The sequence below is a fragment of the Heterodontus francisci genome, chromosome 25, assembly GCF_036365525.1.
Source record: "Heterodontus francisci isolate sHetFra1 chromosome 25, sHetFra1.hap1, whole genome shotgun sequence".
Lineage (NCBI taxonomy): Eukaryota > Metazoa > Chordata > Chondrichthyes > Heterodontiformes > Heterodontidae > Heterodontus > Heterodontus francisci.
Genome location: NC_090395.1, coordinates 43,620,024 through 43,640,805, shown reverse-complemented (window position 1 = coordinate 43,640,805; position 20,782 = coordinate 43,620,024). Strand labels below are relative to the sequence as shown.

The window sequence follows — 20,782 nt, the reverse complement described above, 5'->3', positions numbered from 1 at the left end:
AGAGATACCATGGAGATGAACCATGGAGGAGAGGTGGTGGAGGAGAATGCAATGGTAAATCATATCAAAAGAGTGCTCAAAGGTGATGAGGTGGATCAGTAATCACAGTTGTATTCACAGGAGAGAGCAAGACAATCTCAGCCTGTGAGCCAGTCAACACTAAATTGGAAGGGCTAAAACAGTTGGTGGTAGAAGAAATGGGGACAAATTTGGTTGGCAATGACACATTGAAAACATTTTGTTAGAGACAAAGCAGTAGTTATTGGCAGGCAAATGTGAAAATTTATCTCAATTACATAAGTATGAAACTATTTCTAAATTGTAACACCAGTATACATAGAACAAATGAACTTGCATTTATATACAGCCTTTCATGACCTCAGGATGTCCAAAGTGCTTTCCAGCCAATAGAGTACTTTTGAAGTTAGTACAGGAAATTCTCAGCACTGTGGTACTGGAGTCAAAAACCACACTCAAAATTCCAAAGTAATTTACGAAATAGAAGGATTTAATACAAGCACAGATGCTCAGTCTCTACAGGTTGATAATTATGAATTGTGAAACCCCAACACATGATCAAAGGCAATAAGCTTGAGTAACCAGTTCCAAATGAAGCCCTTGGAAGCTTAGTTAAATTTTTACCATCTCTTTAGGCAATAAGTAGTTTAAAAGTTTCCTTTCATCCACCTTTGATATTAATTTATGTGTTTCAGTGAACAGGCTTAAACATTATTTTAAAACTGATCAAAGGTTTCCAGGTGAACATGCAGAACTGAGCACCAACATTTTTTTTTTGCTACTTTATGCATCCAAAATCCTCAAAGCCTTTAGCATTTTACAGTGTCAGTGGCAGCATTTAATCATCTCTATGTCCTAAAGCAATGATACTTTCGGAGAAAGCATTTATGCAGTCACGGATGTGACCCTCTTCAAGTATAATGTCAAACTATCTATGATAGAGGTTATAAAAGTAGAATAAGTCTTTAAAAAGTCCTAATATAACATTAGAAAATGATTTGATATTTGTATGATTCAAAATGTGTTATCTTATGCAATTCAGCATTTGGGGCTTGATTCTCCTTGTGCATTTTATTAATACTGAGAAATCATAAATGGCTTGTGCCTAATAATTGACTCCTTGCAGCTTTCAATGTATAAGTGATATGTTTGTATCAAGAAATAAAGGTGGTTTTATAATATAAAGAAGTCATTTCATAAAGATGACTTAACTGTTCAGAGAAAAAAAACTTCTGCATTAAAGAAGCTCAACCTTTGAGTTTTATGGTGCAACAGTCTAACCTTGAATTTAGTCATGGATTGTGATTACACTGGCTTTGATTCTATCAGTTTCAGTTAATTTTTGGCAAGACACCAAAATAACATTTTAAAACACATATCAGGTACAGGAGGGTTACATAAAATCATTCTCTTTAAACGTGTTTGGTAAGTGTCTACTCAAGCCTGCAAAGAGCTGAGCACTTCCTACATGGAGCTTAGATGCAGAAATCAATAAGTTACACCTCAATGTAAACAGAGTATATAATACGCTGGGCCTATTATGAGCCCTGAGCAGTGAATTACACTGTGCAGCAGTGTGTTGATTTAAATGAACCCTTGGGCTTTGGGTCAGTAGGAGCAGTCAAATTATTATGCATATATAATGTTAACTATGCATTTTGCTAATCTTGCAAATATTCAGGTCACACCAACATTATTTACAAACTCTCCCCTCCACCACTGAAATTTGTAAGCTTAACAAGGTGAGGTGGAACATTTTCCCTTTCAGGCATTCATGATCAACATCCAGTACTCCCAGGTCAGGTATGGCTAATGAATAAACTAACTCTGGCTCTCCTAGAATAATATGCCTTCAGCCATCTCAGAAGAGGACCCTTTACCTGCACCAATATGACATTTCTATTCCTTCTCCAGCCTTCTTTGCAGACTTGCTAAGGGGCAAAATTATCCTTGTTCGATAAATTTATCAAAAAGTCAACATTTGTATGATGTGATGGAATCTGGAAAGAAAGTGTTATCCAAGCTTAGATCTTCTGACAATTCTTAGTGTTTTAAAAAATAATCTAACAATTCAAAAATGGCCTAACAAACCTGAGCAAACTTGTATGAGAAAATCTATTTTGCATTTGTAAAGAGCATTATTGATTAACTTGTACGACATCCCGCCACAATCCCGCCCAAATAGAAGGGTAAATATTTTCCTTCATGTCAGACTGGGTTTAGTAGGTTAAATGAATAGGAAGATTTAAAAATATCACAACAGGTATGACAGTAGCTTAGGAAAAACTCACTCTGTTGACTATAGATGGGACATGGAACATACTCTAAGGGAAGAGGGGAAAAAATCAAAATAATTTTAAAAATAACATGTTAATTAAGCCAGTCAGAAAATTTATCACTGCGCAGGTCAATTTTGGAAGCAACTGTTAGTTCAGGTGGATTTAGACATTTCTGAAGTGGCTTATGTAATATTTAACACTTCAGTAATAGTCAAGCTTCTTTTCCAAATGGACAGCCATGAATTATTGGAACCTTCACTCTGTTAACCCAAGCCAATTACATACAACCCCAAGAAATCAAGCTATGGGCAAAAGATAGTGTTTTTACAGTCTACAGAATAGATTGTCCGAGTGTTTCAAGCCTGTGTCCTCAATACCTTGCTTCTACGGCAGTGAGGCCCAGACAACGTATGTCAGCCAAGAGCGATGTCTCAACGCATTCCATCTTCGTTGTCTCCGGATAATCCTTGGCATCAAGTGGCAGGACAGTATCTCCAACACAGAAGTCCTCGAGGCAGCCAACATCCCCAGCATGTACGCCCTACTGAGCCAGCAGCGCTTGAGATGGCTGGGCCATATGAGCTGCATGGAAGATGGCAGTATCCCCAAGGACGTATTGTACGGTGAGCTCGTCACTGGTATCAGACCCACCGACCATTCATGTCTCTGCTTTAAAGATGTTTGCAAACGCAACATGAAGTCTTGTGACATTGACCACAAGTCGTGGGAGCCAGTTGCCAGCGATCACCAGAGCTGGCAGACAGCTATAAAGGCGTGGCTGAAGAGAGGTGAGTCGAAGAGACTCAGCAGTTGGCAGGAAAATAGACAGCAGTGTAAAGAGAGAGCCAACTGTGTAACAGCCCTGACAACCAACATTACCTGCAGCGCCTGTGGAAGAGTCTGTCACTCTAGAATTGGCCTTTATAGCCACTCCAGGCGCTGCTCCACAAACCACTGACCACCTCTAGGTGCTTACCCATTGTGTCCCGAGACAAGGAGGCCAAAAGGAAGGAGCATGGATTGCCCCTCGACCTTTTTTCCTTTTGGCGCAAATGTGCTTGAAACACCAGTGAAGTTCTTTTTGCTTTAACTGATGACATGTTTTTGGGTCACATTTTTTGATAGTACAATATATTTTTTGCATGTTAATACTGAAATTTATCAATGTGTTGAATTAACATATAATAACTATTGTATACAGTGCAAGTAAAAGATTCAATGCCCACTGCTTATTATGTATTCAGAAGTGAACGTTGCTGCATTCTGGTCACAACTTTGACAAAAGGATTTAAAAAGTCCCTGAACTTCTACCCATTGGAATATCTATCCAGATAAGCCAAACATTGCTTCACTATCCAATAGTCAGACATAGTTGGTCATTTCACAATTACAGAATTGAATGCTTGCACTACAGACAGCAGATGACAGGATGTCCTGAGCAACATGAAAACCATAGAATGTATGATTTTATTGTTATTATTCCCTCGATCACAGAATGGTTTCAAATCATATCCCCTTGAATAGTGATTTCCACAGTATGAGGTGCAAAGTTTCATAAATAACTACTTGTCTTTCTAAAGCCCAGTCCATGTGGGCATCAAATATAGATGACTGAGTGTGTGGTTCTGATGCAAACTCTAGGTAATGATTTCTATCAACTTTAATGACAAGCTGCAGAGTTTCCTCATTAGCTATATCACAAAGATTTGCCTTCAGCTTATTGGGAGTATCGACATGGAACCTTTTGATGTATCAGCCACATGGATGCTCTAGACATCCTAGTCCAAAGCCTTGTCGCAGGCTTATTCATCACTGCTTAAGCCTCATGTGAGGATCTTTGGCAAAGAGACATGCTCACCAAAAGGCTGTCTTCCTCTTTAGGAAGCTGAGTGTCAAAACCCAAATATATCCTGTAAGGAAACTTCAGACAATGATATTCTTGCCTTACCTGCAGGGTCAATCTTCCAGCTTCTAACAATAGTCAAGTTCACCTTCTAAGAGCTACTTTCAAGATTTTATGTCCAGAACATGCCTGCATCACCAAAAAACCCTCAAGATTCTCCATGATACAATCCATATCAAGTTTGTGGATATGCATTTTTGAATTTGAAGATAAGCCACTATTCTGCACTCAAAACAGGGCGGGGGTTACAGTGGGGCTGTAGCATAATGATAATGTTACACCAGACTCGTAATTCAGAGGCCTGGACTAATGCTCCGACAGACTTGAGTTCAAATCCCACCACAGCAGCTGGTGGAATTTAAATTTAATTAATTAATAAATCTAGAATAAAATGCTAGTCCCATTAATAATGATCATGAAACTATCGGATGGTCATAAAACACCATCCGGTTCGCTTGTGTCCTTCAGGGGAGGAAATCGGCCATCCATATCTAGTCTGGCCTTCATGTGACTCCAGATCCACAGCAATGTGGTTGACTCTTAACTGCCCTCTGAAATGGTGTAGCATGCCACTCAGTTTTATCAAACCACAAACCGGGTCAAAGCACTGTGGGCGTACCTACACGGCATGGGCTGCAGTGGTTCAAGAAGGCAGCTCAGCAGCATGTTCTCAAGGGCAATTAGGAATGGGCAATAACTACAGAGCTTGCCTGCAACACTCACATCCCAAAAATGAGTAAAAGTGGAATATCATTTATACCAGTCATGTTGCTCAAGAGCTGCTTGAGAAGTCTGAATGGAACATTTATTATTGCAGGTGTTTTGTGGTTGACTGTTTCTCTTGTCATTTCCACTGATAAAGTCCTGTTGCAGACACTCGCTCATCATTTTTGATTGATGGCCATCAAAATCTAAAAAAATCTGGGTAATATGAGGACCCTCTGAATCAAATCCACATCATCACAATGTTACATAAATCTATATCTGACACTTCAGCATGTTTACAGTTTGATTTCTGAGGTGTCTATGCAAATGGTTAACAGAGCAATCAGCTGATCTTGAGCTCTTCTCTAACAATCCCAAACCAAATGTATATTTGAAACAAGTTAAATCAAATAGATTTTAATTTGAGTTATGGACTTTTTACAAACATCTTGTAGGTTATTTTGTTAGCTCTGGATATTCTAATCAATCATTTAACTAGAAAAATGTCATTCAGTACCATAATGGGAGTCTAATCTTACACTAGTTTAAAAAAAGCCTTTTGTGCACTGATTAATAGACTTTGGCACTTATTCAGAGAGATTGAGCCGACCTGCTAAGATGCAGTTTTCTGCAGTTGTTATTCAAATTACAATTGCAGAATTTGCACAGAAAAATTAACTATTTTCAGAACTACTTTAGAAAAATATATTTTTCATCATTTTTACAAACAAGAGCTTTTACAGGCAAGTTTGATGCACGAGAAAATATACAAACTATAGGCTTATTAAAAAATTATGATAGCTTGTATGAAAAGCTGGCAAGCTTGTGATGCAGTACAATGATCACATTCATTATTACTTTAAAGTATAGGATGTTAATTTGTTGTTTAGTCTGGCAGCTTATAGCACAACTTACTTTGTCAATACTAATAATTGCTCCATCTCAACTGTATCCACTGATTGTTCGCCATAGCAAAAATGCTTTGGTAGTGTTTTAGTGTTTACCTTCTTTCTTTAAAACTGAAAACAGCCAAAGGGAATTTGAGTTGTATTACACCTTTGTTCCAGTCATAATCTTCCCATTTAAATCTATTTAAAGATACAATACTCAGCACAGTCATTTTTGCAAGACACTCAAGGCCTAATGAACAATTATTTGTTTCTATATTCTTTTAATTATGGTTGAAAAATAAAACATAGATCCAGAAAATTAAATGCTCATTCTACTTACTAGCAATGAGTCTTCAGAGGTTTCTACATTTTGCTTTGCCTTGAAGATTCATATATTTAGAAAGTGAAGAATCCCTAAAATCAGGCCAATGTGCAAAGTTTCCTTCAGGCTCAGGAACATGAATATATTCCCCTTTCTGTCAGACTGCCAAACGAGAGGTGCATCTCACATGACCAGCAAGAAATAGAAATGTACACATCGTCATTGGGATTAAAATTGTCCAACATATTTTTAATTCTATACATTTTCTACATTTTTAGTGCTTAAGCTCAAAGGTGCCAAGTGGAAACTGGCTTTGCACATACACTATATGCTGTTGCATATTTTGAAAAACAAGCCTTACTGTTAATAACAAGGTGGTGCTGAGCATCAAAATACCAACCAGGTTCATAGAATGAGCAATGTACTTAGGTCCCAATCTCACTTTGTTCAATTTATAATCTGGGGCATATAGAGTTCAGGGGGTCTTCAACAGAGTCTTACAATGGGCAGAGAAAACACAAGTGACCCCTTGTGATTCCTAGTACATCCTGTCAGCTAGCTGTGTTGTGGTGGTGGGATACCCTCTCACTCTTGGCAACATGTGTCATAAAAGAATTTCCCAGAATAAATATTGTGTTCTAATATGAACCTTTGGATACTCTCTAAACATATAAAATTAAAAATGATATGTTCCAATACTAGATTTTTTAACAATTAAGGCTGTTTATAAAGTGCAAGACATAGAACTCTAGAGCTCACAGTGCTCATATACATGAGAGATTAGCCAACAAACAGCTCCAACTCAGTCTTTGATATTCTTAGCATATTATTAATTTTTGTCATACTATGCTGATACTACCAGTCTGAATTGCAAATTCACATTCAAGTTTCCTCCCATTATCAGACTGGCAGTCATTATAATGCCATAACTTACTTTCGTTGGTAAGTGCTTCTAAAATTCTATTAATCAAAATCTTTGTGGAAAACATACTGGCGGGAAATGCAAAGGTAGAACATCGACTCAAACTTCTTGATCTTAGAATTCACCAAGAAAGGACACATTGCAAAAGGTACAGCTGAAATATTCCCAGAATTTGCAGTTGCAAAGATGCCGAAACTCCATGTCAGTAACTTCTGATATCCACACATGCGCAGTTGAAGGCAGAAATCCAGAAATTGCTGTCATTGATACCCTGTTCCTCCATAGAGTGCACTATTGCAGTCTTTTTCAATGCAATCATCACAGAATCAGTGGGCCTGATTTTCAAACATTCCTGAGGATGAGGTCAGCTGTGGGCGCGCTTTGAAAATAGTGCTCCCGACCGGCATGCCAGTCTTTCAATACCTCTGGAACATGCTATTTTCAAAGCAAGGTGGGAGGGAGTGGGGGAGCCGGCAACCTACTTGCTTCCAATTAATGGGCCTTGAGGCTCCTTGAAGAGTTTACTAACAGGCTGGGGAGGGCCAGAAAGAGATTTTCAAAGAGGAGACCAGGATAAGCGAGTGGTTTGGTGCACATAAGTGTTCAGCTGTCAGAAGCAATGAGGGGAGCCATTATGTGATGTGGCTGATGAATAAAAGTAATGAAAAAATAGAGTGATTTAAACTGAGTGTGTCAAGTACCTTCCAATTGACCATTTGTCCACTTGTTTGCACCACGACATTGCTGGCCCTCTGATCTCCTGCCTGCTTCATTCTGCAAGGCACCATCAAGCCCTCTCATGGGTGCCGTCTACCTTTGAGCATTGCAATCTGGAGCCTGATTTTTGCCTCCATGTGGCACTAGGCGTCATTAATTGGGTTCTGAGCTAACCTCTGGCCTAATTAGTGGCTTTCCATTTCAAAATAGTGTTGCGTCAATGATGCAGATGTGGCACAGGGTCGAGACTCAGAAATTATCCAGGTGTAAGGTTTCTGACCCCGGATTGCAAATCAAGCCCAGTGATTTGACGTGAACTTCAAATTTTTCCTGCACTATTCTCATTGTAAAGACGATTGAACATGTTAAGCCTTGATGAGTGAGAAGTAACTGAGCCTTTAATGATGTACTAAGTCATAATTATTGCTAAACAACCTCTCTGGCCCTAAGAAAAACTACGTTTTCAAGTATGGATTGTCATTCCCTCAGAATAACATCTAACAATTGGAAAATTTTTTAAATAAAAAATATTTTTTTAAAGTTTATGTTATTTAATCTTGTACCTTAAGCCCAAGTGTATGTTCCAATCTTTATTTTGTCTTTTGTGAAATGGTTAGAAGGTGAATTGTAATCCATACTTTGCAGTTCCTGGTTTGCAGTCTGTGGGAATGCTTCAATCTGATTGGATGATCAACCTACTTGATGACTTTACTGTTCCTGAACACCACAGACTCCCTATAGATGGCACTAGATTTGAAGTCATGTTGGAATAGGGGGAAAAAATTATACTCTTGAGCTTGCTAAATCTTTATGGGCAGCTTTTCTCAAGGTCAGCTGTGAGGGCTGTCCCTTCGCCACTGACAGCAAAATCCAAGAATGTTGAATTATTGATGAAATCATGACGTAGCTTTGAAGTGATGTGGAAAGGAGAGGGGCATTGGGTATGTAATAATAATAATATTTCTAAATAGCCACCTTTCCTAAAATGCTACATTAGGCAATACTTGTGTTCATTTTTTTGAAAATTCTATGTTCCTTCAAAAAATAAATAAGACCTAATTCATCAAATCCTCTTTTTCTAATTTCTTTCCACAACCTGTCTGAAAGTCTTACTCTGAAACATTAATGAAGAGTTATTCCACATGTAACTGCATTCAAACTAGTAATCAGATGTTAGGGCCAAGTGTCTAACCAAATTGTGGAACTCATAAATTTTGTTCCACTCTGAACATTTCTGGATAAGATATGCTTGTTCCTTTAAAAGAAATGGCATCATTCATAGATACATTCACAATATGATTAAAATTGATGGTCATTTTGACAATCATTTTTTTTAATATCCAGGGCAGAACAGGTTTTAGAAAATCAAGCATATTCCTTTTAAAGCTTCCGGAGCGAATTTGCCCCATTAGTTTTACTGCAGGAAAATCGCCCTGATTCCTTTATAACTGTGCACTCTGACCCTCACTCTGATTTTTTTTTCTTATATTCGCTGTGTCAAGTAACCCAGTGTGTCCTGCTGCAGACGCAGGAAAATCTCATGTTTTCTCTACCGGTCAAGACAGGGTGGTGGTGGAATGCATTGGTTGACTTTGCTGCTGTTGGTCTGATTTGTCTGCATGGGTCTGTGTCTGATCTCTGCCAGTATAATGAAAGCAGCCTCTAATTCCTGCTTTCGAGCAATAAAGTGGGAGAGATTCATTTACATCTCTGTTAATGTATAGAAGTCTGTATAAAAAGCAGACTGCGACACTAAGTACCTGAATTTACAAGTACCACAGATGATACCCCCCCAAAAAAAACTGAAGCAAGATCCATACTGTATGGTATTATAGTCTGATGCATTTTTTATATTTTTCTGCCTCCTTTTCCTGAAAGCACTAATTCATACTGCAGTTTGCTTCACAGGCATCAATAGTCCTCTGGTTCTTCATACGTGAGACGCCATGGCTTCCCTTGCTACCCCATAGACATTGAAGGCAACTTTAGCATCGTCTCTACTGAGATCAACTAACTCAAGAGAGAAGAGAAATCAAAGCAGTCATTTTCCTGGCCTGTACAGATCGTTATCAAACTGGGTGCATTTATCCAGGAAGCCCTCATGAGAGTTACATTCTGATACTCTGCTCCGAGAAGATATACCTTATTTATTCAGAATTCCATTAAAGGCTTGATTTCTTCCATTAAATGTTTGTTACATATGCACTAAAATATTCCAACAAGATTGATATGCATAAACAATTTACCTAATAAGTTGCACATATTCAATGAATTGTCTACAAACATGTATATCTGATCAGCAGTCTGACGGCGAGATTAGCAAGAAACCCTGTGTAAGACTATTTAAATATTTTCTACAACTTAATAATTACAAGGAATATAACAAAATATATTTATGTATGTTTCATTATATTCCTATATTCTACATAATTATACACACACATACTTTAGATATCCTTAAACAGCAAGCAAAATATTAATGGTTCTTAGTCACCATTATGTCATTATATCCCTTGTTGATTTTCAAATATTATCTTAATTTGATCATATAAAGTTTCTCCAATGTATGTATTTTGGGACATATATTTGTCTTTTCCAGATCTGTATGTTTATGTGCAATGATATGCAGAGAGCATTCCACTCCGCTTTATTGAAGGAGAAAATGAATAAATTGGTTGAGGTGGATTTCTTCCCAGCGCTAATGTTAAAGGAGACCACTAGTGCAATTTTAAAACAGGTTTCCGCATTTAGGAACATAGGAGCATTAGTAGAATTAGGAGCCTGCTCCACCGTTCAATTAGAGCATGGTAGATACCTCAACACCACTTTCCCATGTTATCCCTATATCCCTTGATGTCATTTGTCTCCAGAAATCTGTCGATTTCTGTCTTGAACATGCTCAATGATTGAGCTTCCACATCCCTCTGGGGTAGAGAATTCCAAAGATTCACCACATTCTGAGTGAAGAAATTGCTCCTCATCTCAGTCTTAAATGGCCTACCCCTTATTCTGAGACTATGTCCCATGGTTCTAGACTCAACAGCCAGGGGAACCATACTATCTACATCCACCCTGCCACACCCTGTAACAATCTGGTAAGTTTCAATGAGATCACCTCTCATTCTTCGAAACGCTAGAGAATATAGGCTCAGTTTCTGCAATCTCTCCCGATAAGACAATCCCGTCATCCCAAGGATTTGTCGAGTGAACCTCCTTTACACACCCTCTATGGCAAGTCTATCCTTCCTTAGATAAGGGGACCAAAACTGGACACAATAATCCAGGTGCAGTCTCACCAAGGCTCTATTCAACTGCAGCAAAACTTCTTTACTCCTGTACTCAAATCCCCTTGCAATGAAGGCCAACATACCATTTGCCTTCCTAATTGCTTGCTGCACCTGCATTGCTAGCTTTTAGTGACTGATGAACAAGGACTCCCAGGTCCCTTTGGACATCAACACTTCCCAACCTCTCACCATTTAAGAAAATCTTTCGGTTTTTTATACCAAAGTGGATCACTTCACACTTATTCACATTATATTCCATCTGCCATGTTCATGTCCATTCACCTAGCCTGTCCAAGTACCCTTGAAGCCTCTTTGCATTCTCCTCACAACTTACATTCCCACCTAATTTTGTGTCATCAGCAAATTTGGAAATATTACATTTGGTCCCCACATCCAAATCATTTATATAGATTGTGAACAGCTGTGGCCACAGCACTGATCCTTGCGATACACCACTAGTAACAGCCTGCTGTCTTGAGAATGACCCTTTTATTCCTACTCTCTGTTTTCTGTCTGCTAACCAATTCTCAATCCATGCCAGTATATTACTCCCAATGGGATCTTATCAAAAGCCTTCTGAAAATCCAAATACACCACATCCACTGGTTCTCTTTTATCTATGCTACAAGTACCATCTCAAAAACACTCCAACAGGTTTGTCAAACCTCATTTCCCTTTCAAAAATCCATGTTGAATCTGCCCAATCATATCATTATTTTCAAGTGTCAAATTATCACATCCTTTATAATAGATTGTGAACTCTTTCACCAACACTAGTGATTCGCAGAAGATGAATCTTCTCTCTGGTCTTTGGCTTGCATAAGTTACATTTTCATAGCCCAATTTTGTGCAACCAGACATAGCATTTGGCCAATGGATTTTCAATGAGAACTATCTGTGAACCAGATTGTGAGTTGAATTTTTAATGCCTGTGCAAATATGCCTTTTGCAGAGATATGTTAACAAAGAAACAACTTTGTACCTTGATGGTCCATTATAAACCCCATCTGACTTTCCTTTCCATGGACTTTAATTGGACGAGATGTATCCTGTTGGTCGATTCACTACCACCCCCTTTACGCCCCTGACCGAAGTTCTATGTTCCAAAGAGAGGTGGCAAATTGCGGACTATCATTTTTCTTTTGTTCTCTGCTTTTTCTGAACTCACTGTACTGGTTGGTTCCTCTTCTTTCTGCTTATTTACTTAGGAAAGCCTATAAGATCACCTTTCTACATACAGAAGGGATGCAACAGTCCCAGAACATGCTTCAAGCAAAATTACCAATATATTGGAGATGACAGCTTTGGCAGCACATACACTAAAGAAATATAACAACATGATCTGGTTTTAATTTGTCTGCAAATAGTAGAAGCTAACTTTGGACAATGCGTTTGATGATTGACTGCAATGACATTTTTAAACTGCCTTTGAAAAGCTTTCCAATTGTTATCTTTCAAAACTCCCATTCCTAACAAGATTAATCTTTTTAATTTAAAATACTTCATGTTACTGAACAACAACTTGCATTTATATAGTATATTTAACATAGTAAAACATCCCAAAGTGCTTCACAGAAGCATTGCCAAACAAAATTAGACATTGAGATCTTAGTACAAGTGGAACTAGGCTTTAAGTAGAAAAGAGAGGTAGATGTTTAGGGAGGGAATTCCAGAGCTTAGGGTCCAGGCAACTGAAGGCATGTCTGTCAGTGGTGGAGTGATTAAAATCGGGAATGCATAAGAGGTCAGAATTGGAGGGGCACAGAGATCTCAGAAGGTAGCAAGGCCTGAAGAGTTTACAGAGATAGGGAGGGGATGAAGCCATTGTGGGACTTGCAAACAAGGGTAGAAATTTTACAATTGAAGCATTGCCAAACCTGTAGCCAATGCAGGTCAGCGAGCACAGGCGCGATGAGTGAAGGGAACATGGTGCGAATTATGATAGAGGCAGCAGTTTTGGATGAGCTTATATTTATGGAGGGTGGGAGATAGGAGGTTGGCTAGTAGACCATTGGAAAAGACAAGTGTAGGAATAGACAAAAAAAAACACGATTGAAGGTTTCAGCAGCAAATGAGCTGAAACAGGAAGGGATGTCATGGAGGTGGAAGTAGGTAGTCTTTGTGATGAAACACCATCTCAGGGTCAAATAGGGTACCAAAGTTGAGAACAGTCTGGTTCAGCCTCAGAAAGTGACTAGGGAGACGGATGGGTGGCGTTGAGGGCTAGGGAACGGAGTTTATGCTGGGGACTGAGGACAATGGCTTTGGACCTCCCAATATTTAGTTGGAGAAAATATCTGCTCATCCAGGACTGGATGCCTAGCAAGCAGCATGACAAAGCGTAGACAGTGGAGGGGTTGAGAGAAAAGTGGTGGTGAGGTAGAGCTGGGTGTCATCAGTGAATATGTGGAAACTGATGTTATGCTTTCGAATGTCCATGAGAAATAGGAGGCCAAACTTAGATCCTTGGGAGACATCAGAGTAATGGTGTGGGAAAGGGAAGAGAAGCCATTGTATGGGATTCTCTAGCTATGACTGGTTACATAAGAATGGAACCAGGCGAGTGCAGTCCTACCCAGCTGGATGACTGAGAAGAGGCATTGGAGGAGGATGGTGTGGCCAGCCATGTCAGATGTTGTAGACAGTTCAAGAGGGTTGGGGAGGGATAGTATATCATGGTCACAGTCACATAGGATGTCTTTTATAACTATGATAAGAGCTTTTTTGTTACTGTGACAGGGTGGAAACCTGATTGGAAGAATTCAAACATGTAGTTTTCGGAAAGATGGGCATGGATTTGGGAAGCAACAGGAGGAATTTCACTCCCTTCGTCTCTTCAGTTCGACTTCTTATCCGTGCACCTGTGTACAATTATATATGTTTTCCCCTCAAAGTATTTTCAATAAACAACTTCAGGATAAGTGCAAGTACAAAAACATTGAACTATGCAGTTCTTACTCGGTGAGCAAGATACGATAGAATAATTCTTTCCCAGCAATATTCTTTATTTTCTTGTTCAATGCTTCAAATTAAAATGAAGGAATATAATTAAGTAGTACAAATCCTTTGCTCAAATTCCCTCCAATTGATTTAAAATGGTCTCAATATATAAAGTTTTTAAAGTTTAAATTTGTTATTCTTTCTGCTTCTTAACCAAAATAAACAACATGGTTTAGTACATAACTCAATTACAAGACTTGAGAACATTGTGAAATTATAGTTATTATTTAACTAGAGTTTGATATCAGCACTTCCTTTATCCATATTTCAGTTGAGTCTTTAATCAGTTGTTGACATTTTAGCAGAACACCTGAAAGCAGTAATCTAACTGAAGGCATTCAGACAACATCATGAATTAATTCACTCTTGCAATTTGCAGCTGAACCTTGAGTTTCGATTATTGTCTTTGAACTCACTCCAGGATGTCCGTTAGTTATAATATAAGGGCAGAGCTATACTACGGACCAACTGCTGTTGAGAATGATGTAGGATAGGATAGGCAGATATCTCTCAGCTTTGGGCAGGGTAACCATAGAAACCATAGAAAAGTTACGGCACAGAAAGAGGCCACACAGCCCATTGTGTCTGCGCCAGCTGAAAAAACTAGCTGCCCAATCTAATCCCACCTTCTAGCATCTGGTCCATAGCCTTACAGGTTACAGCACTTCAGGTACATGTTCAGGTACCTTTTAAATGAGTTGAGGGTTTCTGCCTCCACCACCGATCCCGGCAGTGAATTCCAGAGACCCACCACCCTCTGGGTGAAAAAGTCTTTCCTCCTGTCCCCTCTAATCCTTCTACCAATCACTTTAAATCTGTGCCCCCTGGTAACTGATCTCTCCTCTATATCAAACAGGTCCTTCCTGTCTACTCTACCTTGCCCCCTCATAATTTTGTACACCTCAATTAAGTCACTCCCCGGCCTCCTTTTTTCTAAGGAAAACAACCCTAGCCTTTCCTCATAGCTGCAACTTTCAAGCTCTAGCAACATTCTTGTAAATCTCCTCTGTACTCTCTCCAGAACAATTATGTCCTTCCCGTAATGTGATGACCAGAACTGTATGCAATACTCCAGCTGTGGCCTAACCAGCATTTTATACAGTTCCAGCATTGCAGCCCTGCTTTTCTATTCTATACCTCAGCTAATACAGGAAAGTGGAGCTTTTCCTAGGCAAACTATACAGAGCTTCAACTGTCTGCTATATTTTAATGTTTGCAGAGAGTCAAATGTCCCTTAAAGCTCTACTAACAATAAACAGATTGAAGGTGAAGTTTGAAAGGTTATATTGCAACTGCTATGAAGTTGAAGTTAAAGTGGACGAAGTCAATCTTACTGAGGTTGTTGTCAAGCTATTTTCCTAGATATAATTTGGGTGACTCAAATTATGTTGCAGATGTTGTGTTGATGCAAAACTAAAATTGTCTTGCAAACATGTGACTTGTGTAGTATAACTAGCATATTACTCAGTAAATTCCATGGGATGGTTTTATTAAGTTTTGCTGGCAACAGTGGTGCTCCATGTTGTTGGTGCACAATGGTCTTGACTGTAGCCCTTGTGATTATTACGGTTTCATGAGATGCAGCCATGAGTGGGCATAACATGGTCAGTATATATTGTTTGCAAAAGTAGCCTAACAGAAATGTTACCTTTTGGGACTGAAGAAACAGCTGGAAAGGAACAACCAACTGAATGCAAAACATTTTTGCCTCTGTAGCATTCCGACCATTTCAAATATGCTATCTTACCCAAATTAAGTCTGTTCTCTCTTCCAGTCACTTTAATGTCACAGGACAGAACTAGAATCACATAAGCCTCAAGTGAGCTCAGGCCCCCACTACGCACGCAAGCATGTTTGCACGTGCACGCACACATACACACAACCACCCCCTGCCACCCCACTCACCCCTTCAGGAGAGTTGAGATTTCTTTCCTTACATGAACATGAACACACAATTTATTCAGGCAGGTAGAAACTTCAAGTGAATTTTAAAAACTATGTTGCCTAGCACCTTTTGCCAACTTTCAAATCCATAAAACATTGTAGTTCAATCAAACACTAGGTTGTTATAGCTCCAAAACTAAAGGTTCTTAATTTTCAACATGTATGAAAATTGAATCCAAGAAGAAATAACAAGTGTAACAATCATCCTTCCACGGATGAATTGTGTTTACACTATTTTCTCATATTGTCTGTTTCTGATTAGAAATGGGCATTTGATGAGGGCAGCTTGAATTAACCAACAGAACAAAATCTATGGCTGGGATTGCACCCTGCATTTGGCCCTGGTGGCGGGACCCATGGCATGCCAGTAAAATTCTGGCCTCTATTTCAGTTAACTAAAATTTAAGGTTGTTTTTCTGCTAGCACTGTATTTTGCTTCCATTCTGGCGACAAGCTGGATTAATGACATTTTAGGTACCTCTAACCAGTTAAACAGCTCATTTTACAATTTGGGAAGTATGAAGCCAGCATTATGAATATCTTGATTGGCCATTTCTGCCAGTTGTAGTTCAAGAACTTATGAGTCATGGAACCCAACAGAAGGAAAACATTATGTTTTCATTTCTACTGTTGGACCCATATTTTGAGTTTTAAATTTCCCTAAAAGAGGACTTTTAACTGCATACTTAAATTAAAGTTGGAAGACACTCCACATTGCTCCAGAAATTATTAACCCAGATTTTGTGGTAGTGATGACAGTAACCCCTGATAGCTTCACTGTCATTGCTCCTCTGAAACTGACAGCAACTCCTGGAGTCTGCACATATGCAGCCAAATTTGGAAATCCAGAAGTTGCGGACAGGAATTCTATGTTTTCCCATAGGATGCACTCTTGAATTCCCACCAGATTACAATCAAGTAGAAATCACTGAACTGATGAAAACTTGCACTTTTACTCTATTAGTCTCACTGTAAAAACCCTTGAAAAGTTACACTGCATTGAATGACGTGTAACTGGGTTTGCAACAGTGTACTAAGTTCATAATTGTTGCTGAATAGCCTCATTGACCCTGAAAAGCTAATTTTATATCTTCTGAATGTCAAATTTCTCTATTAAGATGAAAGAAAATTCACATATTTTCAAATAAGTTCTTTTTTAAAGTTTGATTATGATATTTCAGCTTCTACCTTAATCCCATGCATTTGGCCAACCGTTTATTTGGCTCCCTGTAAAATTTTAATTAAAAGTGAAAAAATTGCGCATTTTACTTCAGGGCATTTTGCACAATTCAATCATTTTGAAGTCTATGAAAAGAAATGAACAGCATTATTAGTAGTCCGAACCAGGCTATTTAAGATAAAGCTGCGTTAATGTTTTGATAGGGTAAGTTCAACAAAACATTGAGGACTCTAAATGCAGAATCAGGTGTTCCCTGCCAGTAAACTCATGATCAAAACACCATAGTAGCATTTACCTCAACTGGTTCTGGGTCTTGTCTGACCACATATATACCAATAGGCTGAACACAGAAACACCAAAATAGATTCATCATCCTCTTGATCTGAATAAAAAATTGGCATTCAACTTTGCTTTGAACACAAAGGAATTAGTGTTTTTCTAAGAATGAAAAGATAACCAGGGCCCATCACAATTGCTTTAAAAATAAGGAGGTAGTAGACACAACGTTTATTGTAGCTCATTGCTTGATGTGGGCACTGTTATCTCCAGCCTAGTTTTTACATTCATTCTTATCTGATTTTGGAAGCAATGTCCTTGAATGGTATCAGGTGTAGTGAAGGCAATATTTGTTTATTGAGCATGTGAACATTATCCTGTTTTCCTATCTGGGTACAGTCTACTGTTACATGCAAAGCTTTCTCTAATTGTAGGTTGATTGACATAGCACCTCTTTATCTTTATTCTCTACTTTTGCAGACTAAACTAGGGAACCATGAAGAAAGCACATTTGGTTACACTAATATCTACTCTCCCAACAGTGCATTCTTCTTGTTTGCACAGAAGATTATTTTGTAAAATGGAATACATCTACATGTAAGCCCCCTATTAGTAGCAGGGGTGCAAGAATATAGAATTGCTATGTGAAAAGTAATAGAGTATGTGAAAAAGAGAATGGCTGAGAAATGGTGGCAGTTTTTTGCAAATGGGTTAATTGGTCAATTAAGGGTCCCGATAAAAGGCTGGACTAAATTGCCTAGGAATTGAGGACAGTTTATGTTTCTGTATACACAGCATTCCCTGATGTATTTCTCTAATTGCATTTTGCATTTAGAAGATTATCAGAATTGTGCTGTACATTTGAAGTCACAAAAATGTAATGCCAGGGGTGTGAAATATTTGTGCACTATTAGTTTTTTTCCACCTGCAATTCGTTCATCTAGTTTTTCTTGTCAGAATGCAATTAAATATAAGTTGCCTATGGAAGACAATAAAGACTCATTGGATTTTCATATCTCATTATAGTCATAAAACGTGACTTTAAATAAATGTGTGGATTCAGTTTTATTAAATACAAAAGTACAAGTTCGTCAATAGTATGGAATGTTTTTCACCTCCTGGGAGTGAGATTTATCGTCACAAAGCACATAACAAATTGTGAGCCCATTTAAACTCATGGAAGTATGTTTATGTTTAACAGTGACATCCATCAAAATAGGTCACAATTTTTAACCAAAATGAATGTGTTATTGCTAATGAGCTGAGATTTGACAGGTCCAGTGACACCTCTAAAACAAAGGTTATAGAACACAGATGACACAGAGGTAAAGCAATTCCAATCTGTAATTATTAGTTGAAATTCTTGAGAACTTACAGTGATTGGAGGTTGCGAAGATCCCATAATGCTTCACTGGGGAGCCTCTTCAGCTGGTTATTTTGTAGCATTCTATTGAAAAGAGAGAGAAATTCATTATTTTGATGCACAAAACAAGACAAATGTTTCTTATATGTGGTTTCACTCAAACTACTTGTTCAAATTTAAATGATGAGACAAAATACCAAAATTGAATTGTCTGTTAAAAGAAAGAGAGATTCTGAGAACACAGTAAGGTAAAAATTGGTTGTGGCCCATTTTTGGCTGGGTAACCAGCAGCACACCATCAGTGCATGCTTGACCTGAAAGACCATAGGCTGGCCCAAAATTGGGTCTTGAACCTCATTACTTTATTGGCACATTAGGACCTGGCAACTTGCTGGTATAGAAAAGATGAATTTGGGGTTTTTGTTTTGCCAGCAGTGGCCCGAAGGTAAGTCCCAGGAGAAGGAACACTCTTGTTCCTGAATACTCCTGGCTCCACCGTAGTATTGTTTTAAAAATGATGAGACATTGTTTAAACTAACCCTTTGGTTGTGGCCGCAGCTTAGGCTACAACAGTAGCTGAAGAATCCTCAGCACAGAAAACCCACTCTGCACTGCCCAGTTTAGCAGAGGGGTCCTAAAACAAGTGTTAGTTCTCTCCTTTACATATGTAAAGGGCACAATGCCAGTTTTAGGTGGCAATTAAGAATGCTTGAAAAATCTTTTAATTTAATTTCTTTGTTATTGAAATTGATATTGTGCAATGAGGTCCAATTTCTATGCCAATAGATACAGTTTGACTCAACTTGAGGGTTATGGGACTGAAGTATATAACATTGGCCCAGATTTTGAAGTCAAAGGCAAAGCGATGGCGATTGTCGCTGACCTCAAAGAAAGCTGTTCACAAAGTTCTAGCGATCTCTGTGGTGTGGATTTCACCTTTCCTGACATTAGTTTGAATCTGGCGCCAAGTCAAGGGGATCTCCAAGTGTCCAGCAACAGTGATGCCATCAATCAGGGTAAGCAGCCAATCACGCTGACGAATTCTCACAGACAGCAAACCAGGAAGTAAATGTATTGATTATCCTTTACTTTTTAAATATCTTAACAGAGTGAAATAAAGATTGGGACATGCACATTGGAAGTTGAAATATCGCAAACAAACTTAATTTATTATATGTAAAATTAGTTTTCAAGAGCCAGAAAAATTGTTCAGCAGTAGTTATGACCCAGTACACTGTGAAAAACTTAAAAACCCAGATACACCTCATTAACAAGGTGTAACTATTTTAGGAGGTCTTGAACAGCGATATTACAGCATAAAAGGGGATGCTGCTGTCAGTTTGGTAGTTACTAAAGAATGTCATCTGCTGCGTCTTCAGCAGTACACTCTATTGAGGAGCAGGGAATTACTGACAGAAACTTCTGGATTTCTGCATTTAACTGCCCATGTGCAGGCATCAGAAGTGTGCTGTCAGTTTCACTGAGGGCAAATGCTGACAGTTTTGCCATCATTACAACTGCAAAATATGGGCCATTATAAGATCTTCAAAAGCGGCTTCCAATGTGGCTCAGTTGGCTTACCATATGGACTGATATTGATCTATACAGACCAGGAAGGCTTCAAGTTTAAATCTGCGTCAAGTTAGCTGATCTCAGCCAAGGCAGTAGTAGAGAAATACTAAACTTGACCTCTGGGTTAGGTAGGGAGAAGAACAAAGTTGGTTTGGGTTCCTGCTCCTGATTGCTAGAAATTATGCATCTAGGTGCAGCAAGTACAGAACAAGACTTAGCTTGACAGTCATGGTGCTGAATGTCAAAAAGTCTGGCAATAAGCACCACCTAAGCTCATCCACAAAAAATAATTACTTAAAATGAGAACACGCACCGCATTCTGGAGAAGAGATATACAGAGAGAAAGCCAGAAAATAAGAAGCCATTTTGAAACAAAAGGGTAAATTTTGCTGCTTCACTGCATG

At 38.6% G+C, this 20,782-nt stretch overlaps 1 protein-coding gene across 3 annotated transcripts in view; it reads right to left on the bottom strand.

Moving 5' to 3' along the window:
* The window catches only part of LOC137384089 (leucine-rich repeat-containing G-protein coupled receptor 6), a 267,409-nt gene that overhangs the window by 83,306 nt on the left and 163,321 nt on the right, over positions 1-20,782 (bottom strand). For all 3 annotated transcript variants that reach the window (XM_068057687.1, XM_068057689.1, XM_068057690.1), the window contains exon 4: positions 18,819-18,890. In XM_068057687.1, coding sequence (XP_067913788.1) covers positions 18,819-18,890 — 72 coding nt within the window. The remainder of the gene's footprint in view (positions 1-18,818; positions 18,891-20,782) is intronic.